This window comes from Pelmatolapia mariae, linkage group LG20 (assembly GCF_036321145.2).
Source record: "Pelmatolapia mariae isolate MD_Pm_ZW linkage group LG20, Pm_UMD_F_2, whole genome shotgun sequence".
Taxonomy (NCBI): Eukaryota; Metazoa; Chordata; class Actinopteri; order Cichliformes; family Cichlidae; genus Pelmatolapia; species Pelmatolapia mariae.
This window is the reverse complement of record NC_086244.1, coordinates 40,773,645-40,797,964: the sequence shown is the minus strand read 5'-3', so window position 1 is coordinate 40,797,964 and position 24,320 is coordinate 40,773,645. Positions and strand designations below refer to the sequence as shown.

Genomic DNA, 24,320 nt, shown 5'->3' with positions numbered 1-24,320 from the left:
TTGTGATCTAATCCCGCGAAGCTCTTTGTGCAACACGTTTGAATCTATGTTTGATGTCTGTGGAAGTTTTCAGTGCAGCAGCATGTGCAGGTTGATGTAAATGAAGCAGATGAGAGTTTATGTGCATTCAGTCAGATCGCTGGGGGAGCGTGAGTGTGAGAAGTTGCCCGGCGCAGCAGATGCTCTTTGTTGCTGTTGTTCGGGCTATTGTTGTTGAAAGCTGACACTGAAGGGGCGGGATAGGCTCCAGCTCTTGGCAGCAGGAGGACAGCCCTCCTTCCTATTGGCTCCCGCGCGTGTCGGTCAGTGGTCTGTCACCGCCCCTCGTCACTCCGTCGGGAAGTTGAAGTAAAGTTTGAGCAACTTTGTTAGGCTGAAGTAAACTTGCCAGCAGCACTTGACGGCCGCTGCGGGACTTTTCAGAGGGACCGAGAGAAGGAGCACCGCAGAGATGAAGCTGTGCCGCACTTTTCTAGGTTCGTATCGCTCACGTTTTTAAACTGTAGAGGAGCAACTTTGAAACTTGGTATTTAAACTTTGTGTCTCGGCATCTCCATCTCTCTTTAGAATCATTCGGCAGTGCTGACGCAGATATAAGCAGACAGTCAACAGACACGCTCCGGAACTTTGTTTTAAAAAGTTGCAGCAGCTCTGTTAGCGTCCAAGAAATAAATAAATAGAAGATTAAAAAAAAACCCAACAACAACAAAAATCCCTTTAGAGACATTGTGGCCATCGCTGTGCTGAATTAAAAGAGGCTTACAGCTCTGTCTGGTTACACCAGTTGTAACTTTAAAACTTCTCCGCGGGGCAAACTCATCGCATGCAAGCATTTCGAAATAAACTTAAGAAATGTAAACTTGAGTTCTGTGCACACAGCAGAGATAAACTCCAGCCTCTTCGGATAAAAACTGGCCAGACAAAGGACAGTTGGTCCCTGGGGGACCGTGTGGCCCCGGTACCATGGGGACACTGCCAAAGCTGCGGGCTTATTAAAAAGTTTTTTTTTCTTTCTCTCTCTCGGAGTGTGTGTGTGTGTGTGTGTGTGTGTGTGTGTGTGTGTGTGTGTGTGTGTGTGTGTTTAGTCTGTCGGCTTGTTCCATCTGTCGAGGGACTATAGGGGCCTCCCCCGGTCCCAACCTAAGCGCTCACTCAGCTGCTGCCCCCATGTAATATTTATACTGGCTGCCTGCACTCCGCACAATATAGCCACCATACAAGAGCTATAGTGCTGCAGGCCTCTGCCATCTGCATCTGCAGACAGACTTTAGAACAACAGAGGAACAAGTTTTCCCAGCTCGTGCACCGGCTGCTCGATTACTCATACTCAGCCTTCAGAAGAAAGTTTATGTTTTCAGTTTTCATTTCTTCAGGGCGACCGATTACAAATGTTAAACTGTGCCAACTTAGGCTTATACAAAGTGACACTGTGTATTTTACTTTTTCTTTCCGAATGAGGTGAGTTTAACCGTGTCTTACTTACCCTTCAAAATAAAAGGCAAGAACAAGTGAATGGCTTGATATTGTAAAGTTTTCAAACGTATACATTAAATAGGTTTAGATCTGTCCATTCATGAAAGTGATATTTATTTTAGTTATTTATTTTATTTTATTTTATTTTATTTTATTTATTTTTTTTTTTTTGGGGGGGGGGGGGCAGTTTGGGGTGAGTATGGAAAATAGTTTTATATATATTTATATATGTTTTCAAAGTAAAAACGTAAATAGATCGACTATAAATACGAGTCATTAGATATTTAAATTAAAGACAGTTTAATATTCAGAGCTTGGACTTATAAAAGCTGCATTCTGCTTTGTTTATTTCAGTTTATATTAAGGATAAAATGATTGTACTTTATTTTGTCAATGTTTCCTTTCAAAAAAAAATAAAATGCAGTGGTGATATGATAAAGTTTTTAGACCTTTAAATGGAATAAACATTAGTTTTGGATATTCATTTTCATAGATTTGGCATTCCGTTTTTCTGTATTAGTTTATAACGAGGGCAAATATGGTTCAAGTTTTATCCTTCAAAATAAAAGCCACAACAGTAAAAAAAAAAAAAACCCAACAACAACAAAAACCCACCCACTTGGTACTCTTGTGACAGTGTGTTCAACAGTATTAAATAAAGTTTACATGTAAGCATTCATATTATTAGTGTAAATTGATTTTACTTGAAACCATAAGATTTACCTTTTAAAATAAAATGTGAAAAACTGACAAGTTTGAAGCAACGTTATCGAGGATTGGGACAAATGGAGCAATATTCCCTATTTTTAAAGGTGAAATATTATCATTTTAAAAATAGGACCTTTGTTTGATGCCATTAAAGTTAGCTGATGGCAGATAGTTAGTGTCAACAGTGGGCAGACAAACGCTTTTGTTGCCTCAACAATGGGCTGTAGTAGATATTGTTTGCCAGAGCTGTCCACGGTTCTGAACACGCACCTCTGGAGCAGCACTTTGGAGCTGTCCGCAGTCCTGATAGCAGCGAGCGATTGTGATTTGAGATTTGAGGCCTTTTCTCTCTTCTCTTTAACCGCCAGAAACCCTCCGTGTGTCTCTAGTTCACACCTGACCTACAGGCCTCAACTTTGCGACACCGGTCCACCCTGTGCTGGATCATGGCCCGGGATATTTCCTATTCCCCCCCCCCCTCTCTCTTTTGTTTATTGGGTTGTCGATGGCGTTGTTGTGAATCCCTTCTCTCTCTCTCTCTGCGTCTCTTTCTGCACACCACTGTCTGAAATCATACTGATGGCGGCGTGCACGGCCGGTGATTGATTTCAGCTCCAATGCATAACAATGGGATTTCACAAAAAGAGCCTGCTGCAAAGAGATAAGAATTTAATAGAATTTCTGAAAGCTGAAGGTTGGGCTTTTTGAATATTCCCTACGTGCGCGGCGTGGAGACAGCAGATAAAGGATGGCATTTGTGGGGACTATTCTCAAATGGCTTGTAATGAATGGTTGTCATTTCCACTAATGGTTTCAAAACGGCAAAGCAAAAAGCATGATGTGAGCAACATTTGGGAGTGACTCCAAGTTGCTCTGTTAAGACCGGCTGTTTGTTGTTCGGAGCTGCGGCGGTCAGCCTAAAAACGATGAGCAGATCAGGAAGTGAGAGTGATTAGTTGTCTTAGTAAACTCCTGCTTCTGTTTTTATTCAAACCGATATCACACTTCAATCCTTTTGTCGCCTCCCCTGAGCATAAATATTTTTTATGCTCGGGGGAGACATATAATCTCCCTCTTTGCCTATATGTCGTTAACCCCCACCCCCTTCTTCCCATACGGAGGAGTTATCAGATGCTGTCAGCGCTGCGCGCATATCCAGACTCTGCTACTACATCAATTCACGGTCCTCGACTAAAAAAAAAAAAAAAAGTCCCCCTGAATGAATTATTGGACGGTACCACTTTCCGGGGTGCGTTGGGGGTGGTGAAGGATTACAGTAATGCTTTTGGGGGACATCAAGAACTTGTCAGCGGGTGAAATGTATAAAACATGAGCTAATTCTGGTGTCTAATATTGTGTTGGAGCCCAGAGGCGTAGAGATGCTTCACCAACGATTTCACGCTGATAATGGTGTTTATGGGATGTTTGGAGAGATGGAAACTTTATTTTCATATGTGGGAAATGGCGCGCAGTTAGAGTCAAATTTGGTTAAAAGTTGTACGTTTCGCTGTATTGAGAGATGCTTAGGAGAGAGGAAGGACGAAAGTCAGGGAGGGGTGTGTGTGTGTGTGTGTGTGCACATATGCCCATTGAGTTAGTGTGTAGTAAGAGGGGACCTCAAGCCCTGCCCATCTGATGCTGGAGGTTTTACTACAGCTTCCGTGATGTCACGGCAAAGGGCGGAGGGAGGAGTTGAAAGGGGCGGGTGGGGAGTTGAGAGGGGATGGGATGGATGGAGGGAGGAAGGGAAGGGTGGAGGGAGGGGGTGGTACAATGGCTCATGAGGGAAAGGTAAGTCAATATTACGTTTTTTCTCCCCTCCTCGCTGACAAAGGCAAATGAAGCCATGTTTTTTGCTTACAAACAAGTAACATCTTAACGCCCGGATACGGAGCCGTGCGCCGATGCGCTGCGCAGGAGAGGCCGGTGCAACCTTCAACTCGCTCTTCTTATTTATCACATCTGGACGTTTGGAACGGGATAGACGATTGCTTTTTACAAGAAAAAAACAAACACAGAGAGCTTTTACTCGGGATATCGTGTCTCTTTAAAGAAAACTACTTGGCCTGCAACTCTGAAAAGAGAGCGAGGACGCGGCGCCGAAACCACAGAGGAAATATTATCGGATACAGGTAATCAGAAATGTTTTGAGTGTTTAGATCTGGGATGATTCATCTGGAATTACCCAGCCTTTGTGCGTGACTTTGACTCTGTGTGATATTTAAAAGCATCCCCCCACAGCGCGATTTAGCACCGGTTTAGTGTTGATGTCACATTTTTATATTTCCTAATTCCCCGGTGTGGATTAAAACTTACCCACAGCTGCGATCTCCCCACAGTTTGACCTGATTTTTTTTCTTCTTTTTTTCTGAGAAGTGCGCTCCATTTATTTACGTTGTCAGCTGCTATTAGTATTTTCCGCTCAGGATGGAGATGAAGCTATATTTTAGCCCCTTCCATGCTGCGTGTGTTTACACCGGCGCCGTGTAATAAGTGGGAATAAACCAACTATGGCGCTTTCTCGGAACCTCAGTTGATGCGTGCACTTCTCTGCCACTCTGCCCGTGTCGAATAGTTCATCATCAGAGTGTGGGGCTTGAAGAAGACACACTCAGTACGATGCTCCATCCTCTGCTCCGTCCTCTAGTTTCACCTTCCTGTCTCCAGGAATAAATTTGCTCGTTTACTGTACCACGTCCCACCCTTTCTAGTAAATTGAGATATGTGTGCAGAGTTTGTATTATTAGAAAGGTAGAGCAGCAGGACTCCTGCGTGTGTTTGTGTGTGGACAGATGGATGGATGGAGTGAGTGTGATTGCGAGAGAGAGAGAAAGGCAAAGGGAAGGATGGAGGGAGGGGTTGACCATTTGATCCTCTGCAGCAAAAAACAGAGATGCTCTCTTCAAATGTCAGCCGCCTTTAGTAGTGCGCAGATGAAAAAAAAAAAGTCCTCAGAAGCGCACTGAAAATAGACGCCGGGGAGGGGAGCCTCGAGAGGCACGTTTCACTGGATCTTTTCGGACTGTGGCACGGTGCAGAAAGCGAGCCCGTGCGTCTGTGCTGTTGTTTTTTTTTTTCTTGTTTTTTATCCCTCACACCCCCCACTCCCTTCTCTTGCTCACCCCACCTTCTTGCCTTGCTTAGATGGCCGCATGATGTGTGCGCCTCGCGGCTTGTCAAAGCACCCGCGTCCTAAGATGGAGGAAAGAGATGGGGCTGCCGATGATGGTGATACACAGTGTTATGTCACCCGCTCTTTAAGTTTCTCCCCACTCCCCTGTAGCAGTAGTAACCTCAGAAGAGAGTGGGAGAAACTTGAGCTGCCCGTCAGGAAAGCTTTCGGCGTTACTTTGCTTCCTGGTTTTCGCCGTTGGAAACGCAGACTTTAAACGGCAGAATGTCTCCGCTGCTTTTAAATATCTGCGGCTTTAAAATAGTTTTTACAATCTTCCACTGGAGTTGGTTAAAGCTCATTTAAATGCATGGAAAAAGCATCCGCAGGCCTATTGTTTGGCTTAATGTAGAATAAATACAGAGCCACACATGTAACGCATCCTAGGCAGAAATGATAAAACACCTATTGTTTTTCTTCTGTTTACGTTTCCAGTGAAATGTAGCCTAGTTTTGGAGGGGGATTACAGAATTAGGTTATTGGTGCCTTATGCTGCTACAGCAGCGTATAGAGCTGCATGTAGCAGCCTCTGATATGACCTGCTCCTGTGTGTGTGTGTTTGTAGTTACTGTGATAGGAGGAAACCTCGCTATTTATGAAGGGTTGAATAGGCGATGGTGAGGACAGCAGGTGCCGGAGGAGGGAGCGCAATAAACGCACTGGAGGAGCAGCTGGGGCCAAATTGCACCCTCGTCATTCAAAGCCTATCAGAAATCTAAGCAATACAAGCAAAGGTCAGGGTTGGCCCTGGCTTTCAGTAGAGAGGAAGCATTTCAACTGAAAGGCTGGAAATAATGAATTTCATGCCCTGCATTGAAATGGGAAATAAATAAAAAAGAAAAGTGAAAATTAATTAAAAAAGCAAGACAAAAGTGCACAGATTCTTCGAGAGAGGAACGCAACTTGGAGAAGTGTTTGGAAAACGGAGAGGTACAGATTTTCAGGTGTGCGGCTCAGTTTAGTCTTAGAAGCAGCGGTTTGTCATTTTCTCAGAGGTCAAGGTGACCCTCAGGGGAGCTCCCCCCTCCTAAAAGCTGGTTGCCATGGTGCTGTTGCCTTTCCATCCAATCCCCATCACTAAACTGATAGTAGCATCTTGCAATCTGCCCCTCTTTTAGTCACCTTTCCTGTTTAATTTGCCCTTCAAGCTAGGATCTTTAAATCACAAATTTTCTTTTCACACCTGCCTCATAATCTGGAAACTCTCCTTTCTTTTGTGCTTTGACACAAAGAAACCAACAGAGTAACATGAAACCACCCCGCCGGTGCACAACTTTTGATTTCTCGCTCCCGTCTGCTCAGCTCTCTGTAATCACACTAAGTTGTCTCTAAATCCTGCTTAACAGGGGACCAGGGGTGTACAGCTGGCCCCAGCGCTGTACACACACTAATGCTGTTACAGACAGTTCACCCTGGTATTTAATCTAACTATGGATTTAGGCCTCTTTGCTCTATTGTCCCAGTACAGTAAGCCGCAGTCCTGTAATGGTATTACTTGAGCCTAAACTTTGTTTTCAGGTAAAAGGTTTTCTTTTTTGGATCAGGCTAAATGTATTGATTCTTATCATTTATTTGCTTTCTGTGCAGATAACTGGCAAATTTGCCCCTCAATAACAAAAACAACCCAAGCTAAAAACCCATTCATTTTGCATTCACTCCCACCTACCGTCTCACTTCTGATTAACCAAACGTCCCCGGTGAATGGCTAATTGTCTCATACTCCTCCAACTTTTGCTGTAAAATAATGAGCTGTGAGTCTTTTAGGTGGAGAATGAGCAGCATGTGATCAAAGAATCAGAGAGAGCAGATCCTGAGCACGCGAGGTTCAAATTAGTTTTCTAATTTCCTTTTTTTTGTTCTAAATTTAACACAAGATGCCAAAGAAGGGTTAATTCTGACACCTCTTTCTGTGATGAATCGCTTCAGCTTTGGTTCCAGCTGTATTTTCTCTGTGTGTGTGTGTGTGTGTGCGTGTGTGTGTGTGTGTGTGTGTGTGTGTGTGTGTGTGTGTGCAGCACGAGGTCAGGACTAAGCAGAGTGAACGGGGGGCTGCTGACACACGGCCCCAGGCTATGTGTCCTAATAGAGTGCTGTTATATGTTTGGCATTTAGGAAGGGCTCTCAGCTCCTTGGCCCCAAAACTAACAATACAGGATGGATGCTCACTTCACTTCACTTTAAAAGGAGGGAGAAAGACCAGAGAGGAAGCAAAATAGGCATGGGAGTTTGCCTACTTGTGTGTGTATGTGTTTGTGTGGAGATAGCTGAGACAGAGATAGAGATGCAGACCTACAGTATTGCTGCTGTAATCACTTTTTCACTCTGGGGTGGGGTGGTGGTGAAAGTTGATAAACAAGCATTTTGTAAATGGCTGAGCTTTGGTGTGTCAGGGTGTGTGTGTGTGTGTGTGTGTTGGGAAAGGGGAGGGGGTGTTCAAGGGGTCTGCTTCAGGACCCCTTGGATGCGGACACACAGCCTTTTGTTGTCTCGTCCACCGTTGCTCTCACTGCTTTTAGTGCGCCACTCTCACTCATGGGTTCACGCACAGGACAGTCAAGCATGGAAATAAAGAATAAAAAAAAACTTAAGAGAAATGAAAAGGTAGGGATGTAGTCAACAAAGGCCGAGGATTTGTTCAGAGAGCTTTAGGTTTTGTTGCCTCTGAAGACTGCTGCAGGATATTTGAAAGAGCTGCATTAGTTATTTAAGAAGATTCTACCTTGAATTCCCACCACAGATTCTGAGTTCTGGGCATGATTGCTCTCAAGCACCACTGCAGCTTCCATTTACATTTTCAACAGAGTGGCCCAAATGCCTGGTCATACAGTCAGTCTAAGCTGAAGGACGCTTTCTCTTTCAGAGTGTTCTGTGTAACCAAGGTGAAAGCTAAAGGTTATATATATATATATATATATATATATACACAAATATATGTGTGTGTCTATCTCAAAAAGGATCAGATTTCACTGTACTAGCTCAGCAGTGCTTGAAAATCGAGTGGGAGAAAGAGACAGAGCTGAAGCGACACGAGTTGCAAAGTTCAGCCTTGAGCACTCCCAGAAAAAAGAAAAATCTACACTTTATTTCCCCACCTGATCTTGAAACTACGTCTCTGTTTTGTATTTAACACCTGCACTGGCGTCGCTATGAGCAGAAAGGGATTTGTAATAGTGTGTTTGTCTCAGGCCGTCATCACAAAGATAAACTGAAGAGCTATTACCTTGATGAAAAAAGAGTGAGGGGGGGAGGAAGAAGAGCGGTTTGATTTATGTGCGATTCATTATATGCTAGCCATTCTTCAACCTCTCTCCCCTGACATTGCTCCCCAGCACCACCACCACTACCACCACCCCGTTTCTTCATATATACGCTCCCTGAAAAGCTTGATAAAAATGCACAAATTTGATTGATTCTAATAGTAGACTGACAGGGATCCCAGCTGGGGCACTTAACTGTGCCTCGGTGTGTGTGTGTGTGTGTGTGTACGTGTGTGTGTGTGTGTGTGTGTGTGTGTGTGTGTGTGTGTGTGTGTGTGTGTGTGTGTGTGTGCGTGCATCCACGAGATGCATACATACTTGTCTTTTAGTTAATAAAGGATCGTCTGCAGCACGCTTGAGTGCCCCAACCTTCCCTCAAAGAAAAACCCCCACCCTCTTCTCTCTTCCTTTAACCACACACTGCCCATCTACTGGCGCTGATGATTTCACATGACAACTCTCTCTCTTTTTCCCTTCTTTTTCTTTCTCCCAAATCTGTCCCTTCTCCTAACCCATCGCTTTCTCTTGCCCCACCTCTTGCTCTTGTTTCTTCCTTTTCTACCAACAGAAAATGAGTTTCGGGGCGAGCTGGTGAACCAGCGGTGGACACGAGGCGAGAGGACCAGCAGCCGCTGTCAGGCCTCCCAGAGACTGCAGAGCCGTCGACCAATCATGGTGAGTGACAACACAGCCCCCTTGTACATCCCCACCCGCTTCACCACTCGCCACCACGCCCCTTTCCAATCTGATTCTGCTTCCTGGGCATTTCCCTCCAATCCCCAACTCAGCAGGGGAAAGTCAAAAAGGGTGGAGGCAGACGGAGCAGAGGGCAATAAAGCAGGCTGTGTATATGTATGTGTGTGTGTGTGTGTGTGTGTGTGTGTCTTAGGGTGCAGGGGATTTTAGACAGCCATGCAGGACAGAAAAAACATGAATCAAACAGCACATCAAATCTCCCGCTTGGCCCTGCCCATCTTTTGCCTCGGCCCCACTCAGCTTAGTTAAGCTCAGCGTGGCACAGCTCAGCGTTTTCCTGCTACTGCTGAGTTCACTTCACAGGGTTTTTTTTCCTATTGAAACACAATAAAAAAAGAAACTCAAAAGGATGTCCTTGAGCTGCTCATACTTTTTTTAAGTGCATGATATTCTGCCTTATCAGCAGAGGAGAAAAATGCTCCCTTCCACCAACACCTCTTTTCTTTTCTTTAACCTGCTCTGCCGTGTCTAAACCTTCTGACCTGCTCTGCCATCCTTTCAAGGAGGTTTCTTCATTCTGAAAACAACAGTCTGACAGTCCTCTCTGAGATTTTCAGACACAGCCCAAATAAATTCCGGCAAGGACTCCCATTCTCAAAGCAACTCTGAACAAGGAAGGGACTAAAACATTTACATTTTGAAACTGATAGCCACTGTGACATCACCGATGGGTTTTGGACCTGCTGTCGTAGTTTCCTGGAGCCAGAGGTAAATGAATTTGGACGAGAGGTTGAAGTTATTAGCTAGAAAGCCTGGTTTGAAAGCAGCATCTATCTGTGTGACTGAAAAGCACAGACCCACACATGTGAAGCAAAACTGTTGCTATTAATTGCTTATTTTGCACAGAGCCCCCTTCCCGATTTCTTATTCTCTCTGTCGCACGTATATTTTAGCTCATCAAACAAGTGAATACAAATCACAGTTTTTATATCCCGATTTCATTTATTAATGGAAGAAAGCTATCCAAACCTTCCTGGTGCTGTGTGGAAAAGCGATTGCCCCCTAAACCTAATAACTGGTTGGGCCACCCTTGACAGCAAAAACTGCACTCAAGCATTTGCGCTAACTGGCAATTGTCTTTCACTCCACTGTGGAGAAATTTTGGAGTGCTCTTCTTTGATGCCAAGGCAACTCAATTGGATTTAAGGCCAGACCTTGACTTGACCACCTCTTAACCTTTTTTTTTTTTAGCCATTCAGAGGTGGACTTGCTGTGTATTTTTGGATTGTTGCTCTACTGCATAAGTCAGGTGTACTTGAGCTTCAGGGCAGACTTTAGAATTTTCTGGTAGAGAGCAGAATTCATGGTTCTATCAATTATGGCAAATCACAGCGGTTCTGAATCAGCAAAACAGCCTCACATCATCATACTACCACTACCATGTTTGACTGTTGGCATAATGTTCTTCTTATGAAATGCTGACACAAGCCTTCAATAAGATCATGTTATCAGTTATAGGGGACATTAGTCACTGATATTGCATTTGCTTTGACCCCAGGTGCTCCTGCAGCTCAGCACTTTGTCTTGCTGCCGTTTTGTCCTTTTGAAAAACTCCCGAGTCTCTTTAAAGCCCCTTTTTGTGCTCCTAGTAATTTTCTGCTTTGGAAGCTCTTTTGAAAAAGATGCTTTTGAAATAATTTTTACCTTAACTGGGTTTTAGTCTTTGAGGGGAAATACCTAGAAAATGTCATAATTCTAAGAATTCTACTTTCATCATTAAGACCAACTTTTAGTCTTTTCTTTGCACTGCAAATGAGAGCGACAATTAGATGGAACAAGATGGAAGAGAGTGTCAGAGGAGAGAGGAGTGGGGGTTGTTTCCCCCTGGGCCCAGTAAAAGTAGTTTTGCTTCCCCCCTGATGGCTAGGGTTCATCTAAAGTGATGACTTTTATTGATTTGGTTTGATTTCTGCTACTGAAGGAGTGACAGAGAGGAGGAGAAGAGAGATGTGCTGCTTTCAAACACTACATCACGTGAAGAGGCCTCTGCCACTTATGATACCTTCTTATTGTCTTTTTTGACTTGCAGTAGAGATAGATGAAACAGACTGAGCATTAGCACCGAAAAGATGTTTAGTTACAAACCTTGAAATCACTCGAGGATGACTCACACTGTAAATGGCAAACCTCTGACAGCAGCTGACCCATTATGCAGTCACACATGCTCAGTCTTCTCGCGTGCTCCTTCCTCCCTGAATCATTAAAGTGAAGCTGTCAAGGGGCTCGACGTGCGATGGTCCAACATGGAGGCCGTGCAGAGGGAACTGCAGGCCCGCCTCTAATTGGCAGCTTCAGGTGATTTTTGGAGATGTCAGTCTTCTCTGTCAGTTGCAAACGCTTTCCTCCAACTCCTCTCCCTGTGTCGCACCCCCCCACCTTAACCCCCTCCTTTCCTCATCTACTCTTGTAAACCTGAAAATGAATAAAAGAGTCATTTATGTGCACCAGGGGACAGAGGATGACCTTCTCTCTGAAGTCATTGCCCCCAGCCAGCCATTTACATAGAGCTGTCAGAATGCAGAGCTGAGCTGAGGTCCTCCTGCACACAAAGAAGGACATAATTGATAATGTACAACACAGCCTGTAGGGAAGAGCCTTCCTCCTCCTCTTCCTCCACCTCTTCTTTTCTCCTTCTTCTGCTGCCACATTTCATCATTTCATACTAGTTAAACCCCACATCTCACACGCGCGCATATTGCCGCACACTCACAGCCTGACACACTATCTCCTTCTTTTTCATTCTCTGCCTTTCTCTGTTGTGCATAAGACATTGCTGGTACTGTGTAGGTCCACCTACATAGGTGCAATGTTCAAGGAGTCTAATTAAAAGAAAGCAAGGTAAAGGACAAGTTTTGAACATACCTTTAAAAAGGACCTTTTGAAAAGGATTATAAAAATCAGGTGAATGCTTGCCTGGCTGCATCTGGATTCATTTGCAGTGACTTTGTGTTCATACAAATTTAATGAGCTGGAATTGAGAAAAAGGACAGGAAAGAGGGGAGAGCTCAGATGTGCTTACCTATTTAAATGTGCGTAGCTATGGTTACACAAACATGAAAGCAATGGGAGCCCTTTTCAGTCCAGGTTTTGATTCATCCAATGCCTATCAATATAGGGAGGAGGGAAAGGAAAGAGGAGGGAGAACTACAGGGGTAAGAGAATAGTATATCATCTTTTCATGAAGGAGGAATGTGTAGTTCAGTCTCATATGCACATATTCTGTATCGCATCTTCACAGACATCTTCTTTCCTTTCCAGTAAAACCCAATCACATAGAACATAGATCACATAGATCTGTTTTCATATGTTAGCCTTTGATTCTTTGATGCATCTACTAAATCTCTTAATCACATTTAAATATAACTTTACCTTTTGTAACTGTGAAAATCTAAATTGATTTAGAGGTTAAACATTTATTAGAAAGCTCTTTTTGTGTTTCATGTCTTGTATTTTTTCTCTAAATCGCTGCCTTGCAAACTGTCTGGCCACTCTGCTTCACTGGTAGAAAAAGTAATCATATCATATTGGTTAAGTAAAAGTAGCAATAAGAGCTGAAACGAGGAACTGATTTTTCAATTAGCCTCGTTGTTCAAAGGAAAAGGAGTCTGCAGCTGTTTTGATGACTGATTAATCTTTTCAGTCAATTTTCAAGCCAAATCAATTTCTTGTCATGTATGTTAGCAAACTTGGGTGTGGATAAATAAACAATTTTAGTTTGACAGTTGGAGCTTTGGGAAAGCCATTTAATTAAATTATAGGTATGGGTGTTAATATTACAAGGTTATATGCTGTATCAGTAATAAAATCTAAAATACCAACAAGAAAAAGTTGTGTTCATACAAGTATACAAGCTGGTTATTATAAGCAAAATATATTTCTGCTCTACCACTTTTCCCTTTGAGCTATCATACTATAAGTCTTAACTTTTAGCTGTTTTATCTCTTTAGCCATTACTTCTACCTAATATTTACATTCAGATTCACTTATCTGTTACTTTTACTTTTTTATTTAAAATACTGAGCTAAAGTTTTTAATGTTTAAGCTTGAGGGCTCACCTGGTTATTATATTTTCTCAGCACATGCTGTTTAGCTGTTTTAATATTTGACATTCATTGCTATTGATAATATTAATTTGTGCTTAATATTTCAAATTAGACAAGCCATTCCACATTTTTTCTAAATCTAGTGGGGTTAGATGAACAGTATTCTCTTTGAGACAGAATGAGAAGGAGGAAAACCCCCAAAAAACAACAACTCCGAAACATGCAAGTGAAGTACAGGCAGCTTGCAAATCTATTTCTTATATTCCATGTCTGCTCTTTTCACACTTCCATTCTAACAAGTGCAGACAATTGAGTGTAAGGAAATGGATTTGAGCTATATGCAGGCAGGCACACACTTGTGTAGGCTAAAAGAGCATACACACATGACCGAGAAGTCATTACTGCACACTCATCCGCTCCTCTTCCCACACAGCACTGAGAGTGGAGCACAGAAGGAGTCAACTGCTCCCTTCAGGCAGGGCACAAAGCTGGTGCTTGTTGCATGACTTCTACACTAAGCGCTTGATCAAAAGAGCTGAAGCCAGAGTGGCAAGAGACAGTCTATGTGTGTGTGTGTGTGTGTGTGTGTGTGTGTGTGTGTGTGTGTGTGTGTGTGTGTGTGTGTGTGTGTGTGTGTGCGTGCGTGTGTGTGTGTGAGGGAGAGAGAGAGAGAGACAGAGAGAGGAGCATAGGGCAAGGCAAGGCAGTGGATGCTCGCAGAGGAAGGGAGGGGCCTGTGCCTGCACCTGTACCTCCGGCCAAACACTAAACATTAATGAATGAAGTGCACCCTCTTCGGGAGACAGGGGGAAAGAAAAGCCCTTAACAAAAACAACAACAGCGTGTTTCATCCTCCTCTCATCCCTCTTTCCCTCCTTCTTTTCATAAGTAGTCTATTAGCAGGAAAGGGACATTGCCAAATAGAGAGAGGAGGAGAAAAAGACTACAAGAAACAGGGACCCCGTGTTTGAATCCCACTGTGGCTCTGCCAACTTGACTATAGAGAAGCAACAAAGCAGCTAAGTGGCTGGGCATGAAGAGGGGAGTACAGGCAACCGGGGGGATAAAAGGGTGGTAGACGAGCATAGGATGGAGGAAGAGTGAGACAGAAAAAGGGGTAGACCTGCGATTAAAAAAAAAAAAATCTACCCAGAGTCCAGTAATCAAAGCTAATGGCTCCATTGTGTCTAAAAAGCATCTGATAGCTTTAGAGTGCATTGGGAGCAGTGTTCAGTGTGGAGAGGTAATGCTGAGGAGGTGTGGTCAGTGTGTGTGTGTGAGGTAGCAGGGTTAACACCTGCTCCTTTGTGCCTTAAAAGCTGAGCCAGGAGTTAGTGGCAGACCCAGCACACACACACACACCCCCCCCCACACACACACACATACAAGTCCTCTTCTTAAAAGGGTTATTACAGTGGCTTTCTGGCTGCCTGTGTGTTTTTGCTTTATTATTATATTCAGCATAGTTATGATTGTCAGTCCCTTTGCTTACAGGGGCCATGGCCCCTCTGCGTTCACCGCCTGTTGCCTCTCTACAGACTACAATCATGAGCACCACTCAGATGCAGGAAATTACAGGGGGAGTGATAAGAGGTGTGTGAGGGGTGAGGGTGGGGAGGGAGCTAAAAAGTAGCTTGAACAACCAAGTTTGCTTTTTCTTTCCACACCATGCTGCCTTTATAGTAGCCTAAACGAGACTGATGTTGGCTCTAGTGGGTTTTAAGGTTTTTAAAGCATACTAAGTGAGTCGGGTGAGCAAAGGAGAATTAAAGATATGATCATCTCTTTGTGTCGGAGCTACCTTTGGTGTGTTTTAATGGGAACTTCCTGAGCGTGGGTTATTATAGTCGTTGTTTTGAAGGAAGACAAGTGCAATTAGCTGTAGATGTGTGGTGGAAAATAGTGAGAGCATTGAGAAATTACCTCTGATGGTTTCTTTCCCCCTCTCCTTCTCCTCTTCTTTGCTCTCTCTGCTCGTGCTTTCTCCTTTTCTTCACAGATGAGCGTAGAGGGTGACGATAAGCGAACTCGCACTCGGTCCAAGGGAATCAGAGGTGAGTGTCGGTCACTCAGGCCCAGTCTGCAACAGTTACATTTACAAACACTCCTTCACAGCCAAGCATCTCTTCTGCTTTTTGACAAGCGTGTGCGTTCGTGGACTCAGAACGTATGTTTGCCTGTACACATAAACATGAGTGACAAAGACGATGAATAAAAAAAGGCCTCTGCGTGTCTTTACTCAGCAGTATGTACACACACTGCTCTCCAACATCAGAGCTTCTCTGTAGTATTGGATGTAACACGTAACATGTGGAAATGTCTGCCCCAATATTAGCAAAGGCTAATTTGCTCCTCTAAGTAAATCTGTACATGTATGTAGCTACTGATTCCTCAAGTCTCTGCAACTCTGCTTTAAGGATGAACACCGTTCTCCCAAAACATATTTGGTGCTGTAATAACGGTGTTGGAGAGGGCTGTCTTAACACATTGCTCCAAATCCTACCATAGGTGTTCAATTATGTCGACATCTGATAAGACCAGAGCACGATTCTAATCATTTTCATCCTCATTATAAACCATTCAAGTTGAGCCCTCGTACCCAATGTATGACCCTTCTCTCTAAGGGCACAAACAATGAAAGGAAACCTTGTGGCTTTATGTGTACGTGCTAATGCCCACTGAACAGATCAGTAATATCGATGCATTACTTTTGAGTCATAACTCCTAGAATATCACAAAAACCACAGCCCTTGCAACTCCATATTTTTTTAGTCCACATGTACGTATGGCTGTTGCAAAGCCAGTGTGTTTATGTGTACAACCACATGTAAATTTAATGTGCACTTGAATGAATGTGTAAATATCCATATTGATATGTGTGAGTTCCTTGGTGTGTTTGCATTTGCACGTGTGTTTGATGTTTAGAAACGAGACGGCAAAGCAACAGTTCACAGGGCGTTCAGAAGGCGTCCAGTCATTCCAACTGCATGATGAAAGACTGAGAAACTACGATGTTGCATGCGCGCACGCACACACACACACACACACACACACACACACACACACACACACACACACACACACACACACACACACACACACACACACACACAAACAAACAAAAAAAAACTTGTGTGTGTATGCATGTGTGCATGTGTCTTAGTGCTCTTGGTGTATCTTGATACCCAGGCTCGTTCTGACATGTGATTAATGCATGTGATATCGGAGGCCAAACTGAATCCTCCAGGATCCTATTGTTTTTTCATTTTGGCTTCAAATGAAAATAGGATATTTCTCCAAAAACTCGTTCTATCGCTCAACTCCCAATCGATGCCCACAGCCGGCAAGTGTGCGCGTGCTCTATGGGAGCAGAGCTTGATTTATGTTTTGAAGGCAATTACTATAAGTTGGCCCTGAAAGAAGTGCTGTTTTCTCCTGATGAAGGCAGTTTTCCTTTTAATTTCTTTTCCCCAATTATGGTAACTAAAGTGTAACAATTAATCATGTTTTATTGCTGAAGTCTGCATATAACTGTCACCTTTTTCTGAACGGTGCTGTGCAGTTTGGCTGATTTAGCCTTTCTGTTTGTGTGTGAGTGCCTTTTTTATGCAGCATGTTTGCTTTACTCTTGTTTGTTTTACATGTAGATGTGTATGTGTGAACCCAGGAGCATGTAGGTGTGTTTTAGGATTTTTCGGCATGTGTGTGTGTCTAAGCCTCTATGAGGAATCCTTCTGGGATTCGTATGCATTTGTGATTTATTGATCTGAGTTTCTTTTAGCAGCGCGGCATTCTGAGCAGTTGTTCACCTTTGTTCTCTCTCCCCATGACCCCCCCCCCCCCCCCCCCCCCGCCCCCCCTTTCAGTTCCTATTGAGGTTGTAGGACAAGAGCTGAGGTAAGGAAACACCTTTGTGCAAATCCCTTTCATAAAGTTCTTTTATATATCCCGCCAAACCCCCACCTCGTATCTCCCCCACCCTGGCACTCATACACTCACTAACGCTGCGTCTTTAGATGACGCTGTATATTATTCTTTTTCTATTACTCATTATCAGCACTTCTCAGTTCGTGGTCAGTGCCTCCAACAGGCTGCAATTGATTTCTTGCAGCCTTTTGCTGTTTCCTGCTATGAACACATACAGTACATCCAATGAAAAAGGTGTACGATCTTTTTGCAGTCTGATCAAAGGATGCAGCACAAGAAGAGAGGACTGTGAAGGGCTATTATTTAGTTTTTTCTCCCGCCCTTAGCTCCTCTCCATAGTTTCCCACTCAGGGACCAGCTTTCAGGGTCCACAAAAGCCAATCATCGCCCTTCCTTGCCCTCCTTCCAAATGATTTTTTCATCCTGTCTCATTTTGTCACACTTCACCTCTGAGCATTGATCTCTACTCAGCACTCCAAAAAAATACTTGAGGTTTTGGGATTAAGAAAAAAAAAAGAGGCCAGAGAGTGGCTGATTTAAAATGCAAATGCAGCATTTTTTAATAAGTGAAATTAATAATAAGGATAATTGGAGTAATAAAGGGCAATTGCTGGTGGAAGTTAATGAGAATTGAAATGAGCCATCCTGAGGGGTCATAGCAACCTGAATCAAAGGAGAGAGAGAGAAAGAAAATAGAGTGAGCGAGAACTGATGATGATGACTGGTGAAGAGAGCAGAGCAGGGGAAATTACAGCAGGCCTCGGCTGATCCTTATCTCTCACAGTAACAGGATATAGGCCAGGGTTGATGTATGACAGAGAATATTATGTTTTCTCCTGCATGATGCCACCTGCATTCATGCATTATGTGTGTCTGGTAGAAGAGTGGGGGCACGTGCGTTTGTGTGACACATGCGCTCAGATTGCATGTCTGTGCTTCACTTTATTTTGTTTGTCTTAATTGACCTTTTCTTTTTTATTTACTGCCTGTGTTTATCATTGCTACTGCACAGGGACTAAAATGCACCCGTGCCTTAAACATATCTCTAACCTCCATCCATCCCATCCAGCTGCCCCACCCCTGGATGCAATGGCTCTGGCCATATCAGTGGGAGATACTCACGACACAGAAGGTAGGGCAGATTAAAACCCCACCCTCTGTCTCTCTGTCCTTTGTCTCAGTCTTGTCTGTCCTCTCTGTTCTCTGTCCCATATCATCTGCTTTGTGCTTTTATTCGGCATTACTCGCTGTAATACTGAGCGTTAGACGAGAACATCAATACTACTTTTATATCGGTGCGCTAATTATGAAGCTCAAGCCAGCAGCTGGATTCCTAGCTTAGCATAAAGAATACAAATGAAATGTAAAAAAAATAATAATAATAATTAAAAAAGCATAAAGAATAGAATTGAGTGAAATAGCTAGGTTCTAACTATAGGTAGCCATGGCTATATCCCCCCAAATTCTTCCAAACAGCACTTTGGAACCACAGTTCAAAGTAGTGGTCTTGGGAGACTTTTGTCCTCACCATGACAACAAGACTCCAAAATGTATCTCCTGGCATAAAACAGTGCTATTCACATTACAGACAAACAAATGATTTCTTGATTAATGAGCTTTAAAGATTCTTATCAACTTAATTACTTATCTTTGGACACAGCCAGGCTAGATGTTTGTTAAGCTGAGGTAAGCTACATCTTTTAGTTTTGTAGTGTTAATAGTATGATGTTACTGAAGTCAAGTCATGAGCAAAATGGTCCTCTTTTGCAGTGCTAATGGAGAAGGATGTAGCAGAGAGTTAGTTGTTTACATTCAGATCAGAAGAAATCAAGATCAGGTTCAACAAAAGTGTTTTTGACAAGAGAAAAAGCACAGATTAGAGGGAAGCTGATTGAGGATACGTTTTTCTGCTTTATGTCCACATTTCCTGCTTTTACATCCCCCAATCATAAAATGAATCCAGTTCTCCCACTCATTGCTGTCCTTATAATTCCTTCTGATTATTTGTAAAATAAAGATAGAAATAGAAAAAATAGAAAAACCAAATGGTAAACTGCACAGCTTCTCGGGTTCCTCAGCACCAGTTTGATTCTTTGTTATTTAAATTGCAGATGGAGACAATGTGAATGAGTTTTAAAGATACTTACTGAATCAGATTGCAAATAGAGCACATTCATTATGTCACATACCAGACTCCCAGAGCATCTAAATCTAAACCTAAGTAATAAACCTTTCAGTGGGCAGTGGTGAAATGTGATTTCTTCAGGTGTTATTCCAGCCTCATTCCCCGTCCCTCCATTCATCGTCTGTGTCGTTCGCCCTGGGAGATCCTGGGAGACTCGGGGCAGCTCACTGGCTTGTGACTCCTCTTTATTGAGGGGCAGATATTAGCTATCTGTTTACATGTGTATTTGTTCAGCAGGCAATTTTGAGATGCACTTTGTTTATAGATCGTTCCTCAGACTCCCTCAGCGTCTCCCAGGTGAGCGTAAGAAGGAGTTTATTGGATTTCACCCTCTGCTGCATCGCCCGCCCGCCTCTCCATACGAGTTGTTCATTAAACGTTCCACTCAATTGGCTGAGATTGGTTGTGATATCTGAGTCAGCTAGCATGGCGCCCCCCTCAGGCGTGTTGATTCATACTGGAAAAAGCAGCTCCATCCTGTTTCATGTCAGAAAAATACCCTGCCTCCTTCTGCTGTGGTTCTGTTAGACGTGTTAGGTTGTTGTTTCACTTATAACCCAGCTTGATTTTCTTAATTTTGTTCTCTCCCTTTTGTTCTTGTCTTCTCCTTTTCCCCCCTCACAAGCATTCTGGGTTGCCCCATAGCGAGAAAGCGCCGTCTAGACGAAGCAGAGGCAGAGCAGGAACAAGAACAGGAAACAGAACGGCCTGCCTCCAAGAGGAAGTCCCACCCCCTGAAACTAGCCCTAGATGAAGGTTTCAGTGCAGAGAGTGACGCAAGCAGTGAGGCTGAGGGCGATGGAGAGAAAACAGAAGGAGCCAAGGTAGAAGAGGAAGTGGAGGAGACAGACACAGGTGTGGAGGAGGAGAGAGAGGAAATGACAGAACTCACACAGGACGGACAGACAAACGGTCGGGAGGAGAACACACAACAGAAAGAGGAGGAAGAGACGTATAAGAAGGAGAACTTTGCAGCTGATGAAGGTATGAAACATAGCTTCTTGGTAGCAAAGAGGGGTACAGTGAAAAATAACCACAGCATCAAAGGAGCACATATTCATCATGTACTTCAATACTGAAGCAGATTAAGGCCAAGATATCCCGACTGTAAGTGCGTGATGGGTTAAGCTCCCAAATTGGTTGATCGTACGATTCCCACTGGAGTGTCTTTTATTTAGACCCCACTCAGCTCACTACCTGCTTCTTCATTTGAGTCAGGACTACTATAATCAAGGAAGACTGGTATTTCCATTAGCAGAACTGATATATTGAATTGTATGGCTATGTTGGCTCTAGTCAGTGTTGGGAAGGTTACTTTTAAAATGTATTCCACTACAGATTACAGAATACATGCCCCAAAATGTATTTTGTAACGTATTCCGTTACGTTACTCAATGAGAGTAACGTAACGGAATACCTTGGATTACTTAATATATTATCATGCTGTTTACAACTACATGATTGTACTATGCTGTGTGATTTATTACTATTACTGAAGGTTACTCGCCATACCAATAGCAACTAGATTTTTAAATCTTAATATAAAATGAGTAACAGTAGGGTGGACATTAGGGAAGGCTGCACTTTTTGCAGTGATCTTGTATAGAAAACTATTCCTCGCATATATAAAACAGGTCCACGGCTCCGAACCGTAGTAAAGGGACCTCTGGCTAATACGTCAGGTTCGTGTCGGGCTCGTAGCCGAAAACTAGCTTTACTTTGTTGTCTGGGTCAACTTTGCTAGCGAGAGACAGAGAGAGGCGTTGAAAGGCTGCTCCAACGGAACTTATTGTTTCGGAGGAAAACACGAACACAGTGTACAGTCGAGTCTTAATAGCTTACTTACAACTGGGCTCGTCAGGCACTCTTCTTGGCTGCAGTGGTTATTATTATATTTACATGCTTCCAGCTCCCGTTTCTGGTCGGTGACAGCTCGTACTTTTCCACTCTCCTTTTTCTCCCTCCCTCGCGCTCACAGACACATAACGGGTATGGCAGTCCATTCTCCCTGCAGCACGGACTACACTACCCATGAGGCTACATACTTTATGGCGATGCCTGTAACACTCTCTTATTGCCTTCATATTAAATCATTTTTAAAAATATTTCTTCACGTCATTATAAGACACGAGATTGAGACCCAGGCATTAGAGCCTCTTAATGCGTGTTTACCAAAAATAGAGAGGGCATAGCCTAACATATGAAAGAGGAAAAGACCGCCGTGTAATCCCTTTATTTCAACAAAGTAACTGTATTCTGAATACCACCTTTTTGAACGGTAACTGTAACGGAATACAGTTACTCATATTTTGTATTTTAAATACATAACGGCGGTACATGTATTCCGTTACTCCCCAACACTGGCTCTAGTGAGCAGCAGCATCAGTAGATCTCCAGTCCAATAGAGAGCAGGTATCAGAGACAGTAGATGTGACTCTTTACCAATAATCATTTGCCAAACTCTTTGTTTGTATATATTTCAAAATTAGGAACTTCTTGTCTTCTTGTCCATGAGTCCATGAGACTCACTGATTGTGATAGATTTAGCCTTTAGAGAAAAGATGAAATCATGGCCACTAGGAGCACGAGGACTTTGTGAGTGTCTTTCTCTGTCAACAAACTGCTTTACAGCTACAGTTTTGTAACAGTAGGTTCTTTTTATGTCACATATATAAATATACACAGTGAAAGACTTAGCAGGCATAAAAGCGATACAAGTGAAGATAAAGATATTGCTGACAACAGCCTGAAGTCACTATGTGACTCATGCTTTCCTCTGTGTCACTGTTCTGACCTCTTCATCTTTGCTCCAATAGAGGAGGAGTGTGTGATCATCGAGCCTGAGCTCAGAGCAGCGGTACCTGCAGCCGAGGAGTGTCACTCTCCCTCACAGAGCACCGAGGAGGTGGCCAACTCTCTCCTCCACCTGGGCTGTGTCAACAACAACAATGCTCCAACTGTGGCCATTCAGCAGACTGTTGCTATGGAGACCGAGAAGGATGTCACATTGGCTGTTACACAGGGTGAAGAAGTAAAGGACGGGCAGGAGAAGGACACGAACGAAGGAGAAGAGGAAGATGAGGAGGTGGCACATGGAGTTCAAGCACTGAAGGAGTCATCTGCTCTGCAGCAGGAGGCAGCTGATGTGGAGGATGAGCAAGGGGAGCACGAAGATATGAGCAACCACGTGAGCCCACAGCATCTGACTAAAAGTGACCAGTGTGAACAGTTCATAGGTAAAGACAATGAAAAAGAAAAGATAGTAGTGCCAATGCAGCAGAGGCAGGGCACTTCAGCAGATGAGGAGGAGCACAGGGGTGTTTTGCCCATTTCTGATGTGCCAACTGCTATCCGCATCATCACCAGCACCGCAGCAGCTCAGGGAACACACATCAAGGCTGAAGACCACAGGGCCAGTCCTCTGGAGGACTACAACTCATGCGGGGCAAGTCCCTTTGAGAATAGAGCCAGTCCACAAGACAGCTCTCTTAAGGCTAGCTCAATTCCGAACTATAAGGCCAGCCCTCCTTTAAGCTACAGCTCCCACAGGGCCAGTCCACTGGAGGACTACTTTCCCATTCCCAGAGGGGAGAACTACAAAATCCACAAAGCTTCATCCTCAGCCTCTCCTGACATTATCGAGGTACGATCCGATAAGTCAGAGGACAAAGACTTTGACGACGTGGATGGAGATGACGAGCGCGATGATGAAGACAGCCTGTCGCAGCGCTCGGCAGTGACGGACGAGTCAGAGATGTTCGACATGACCCGAGGGAACCTGGGCCTGCTAGAGCAAGCCATTGCCCTGAAGGCAGAGCAGGTGAAGCCAGCAGGGCCCAGAGAGCTGCTCTGCACACCAGATATCCACCACCAGCGGTACTTCACCATGGAGGACAGGCCCAAGCACCTGGAGGTCATCCGCAAGAGCTATTTCAGCAAAGGTATGACAGAGGGAATTAGCAACCAGGGGAGGACAGAGCTACAACATGTACTGAGAGGGTATTGTGAAAGTTGCCTGAGGGAGACAGCACATCAGCCACATTTAGTCCGTTTCTTTTTATATCTTTGTTTTTTTAAAGCTACATTAGCTGCACATGGTACTGAAGTACTATGTTGCAAACTTATTCCTCATCCAACAATGTTTTATAGGTTTACCGGGAAAATTTACATTTTCCCCGTTCTATGAAATTTTTCTGAAAACCCCAACACAACTTCTGTGTGATGCACTGAGCACGTCTTCTGCACTCACCTGTTTTTATTCGCCTTAAAAACAGAATGGTCCTGTGTTAGGGGAGTGTTCTTGTAAATCTTGGCGTCACTTTGTGTCTGCCCACAGTTCATACAGTGGAAGAGCACCTATATGTCACAGGTTTTAAGTACTTTACTCTGAACAGAGCTGGACTGATAATCTACAGCAGTATGTTTCTCACAGGCTATAATGTGTGCAAAACAGTATGTAATCAAAGTAACTAAGTTTGACTAATACAATTCTTAGTGAAACTAGACCCAGATGTCATTAGCATTTGACAGGAAGAATCAGCTGGCACTTTTTCATCCAGGCCTTAAAAAAAAGCCTAATGAACATTTGCTATTTTTGTTTAACCTCTACACAAACCAGCAGTTTTCTGCCGCAAAAAAAAACAAAAAAAAAAAACATCACAGGCAAGTGCCAGAATTTGACAGTTTTTCTTTTGTTAGGTTAGCTAGCTTTAAGGGGGCAGTTGCCCCCTGGCTTTATCCTTATATTACAAATACAGGCCAAAGGTGCTCTTTCATTATTTTCTCTAATACTCTGCAAG

General features: G+C 43.6%; 1 protein-coding gene across 7 annotated transcripts in view; it reads left to right on the top strand.

The window, feature by feature from the left end:
- The first annotated feature begins 422 nt into the window (after nucleotides 1-422).
- myt1b (myelin transcription factor 1b) overlaps nucleotides 423-24,320 on the top strand; it is a 41,229-nt gene continuing 17,331 nt past the window's right edge. For 3 of the 7 annotated variants that reach the window (XM_063463416.1, XM_063463418.1, XM_063463413.1), the window contains exons 1-7: nucleotides 425-476; nucleotides 9,179-9,285; nucleotides 15,409-15,463; nucleotides 17,276-17,306; nucleotides 18,406-18,468; nucleotides 20,147-20,505; nucleotides 22,338-23,462. In XM_063463416.1, the coding sequence (XP_063319486.1) occupies nucleotides 452-476; nucleotides 9,179-9,285; nucleotides 15,409-15,463; nucleotides 17,276-17,306; nucleotides 18,406-18,468; nucleotides 20,147-20,505; nucleotides 22,338-23,462 (1,765 nt within the window). In that variant the 5' untranslated portion in view covers nucleotides 425-451. Of the gene's footprint in view, nucleotides 477-3,971; nucleotides 4,314-9,178; nucleotides 9,286-15,408; nucleotides 15,464-17,275; nucleotides 17,307-18,405; nucleotides 18,469-20,146; nucleotides 20,506-22,337; nucleotides 23,463-24,320 lie in introns of those variants that run through there. The other 4 variants (XM_063463420.1, XM_063463415.1, XM_063463419.1 and 1 more) reach the window with 3 other exon arrangements.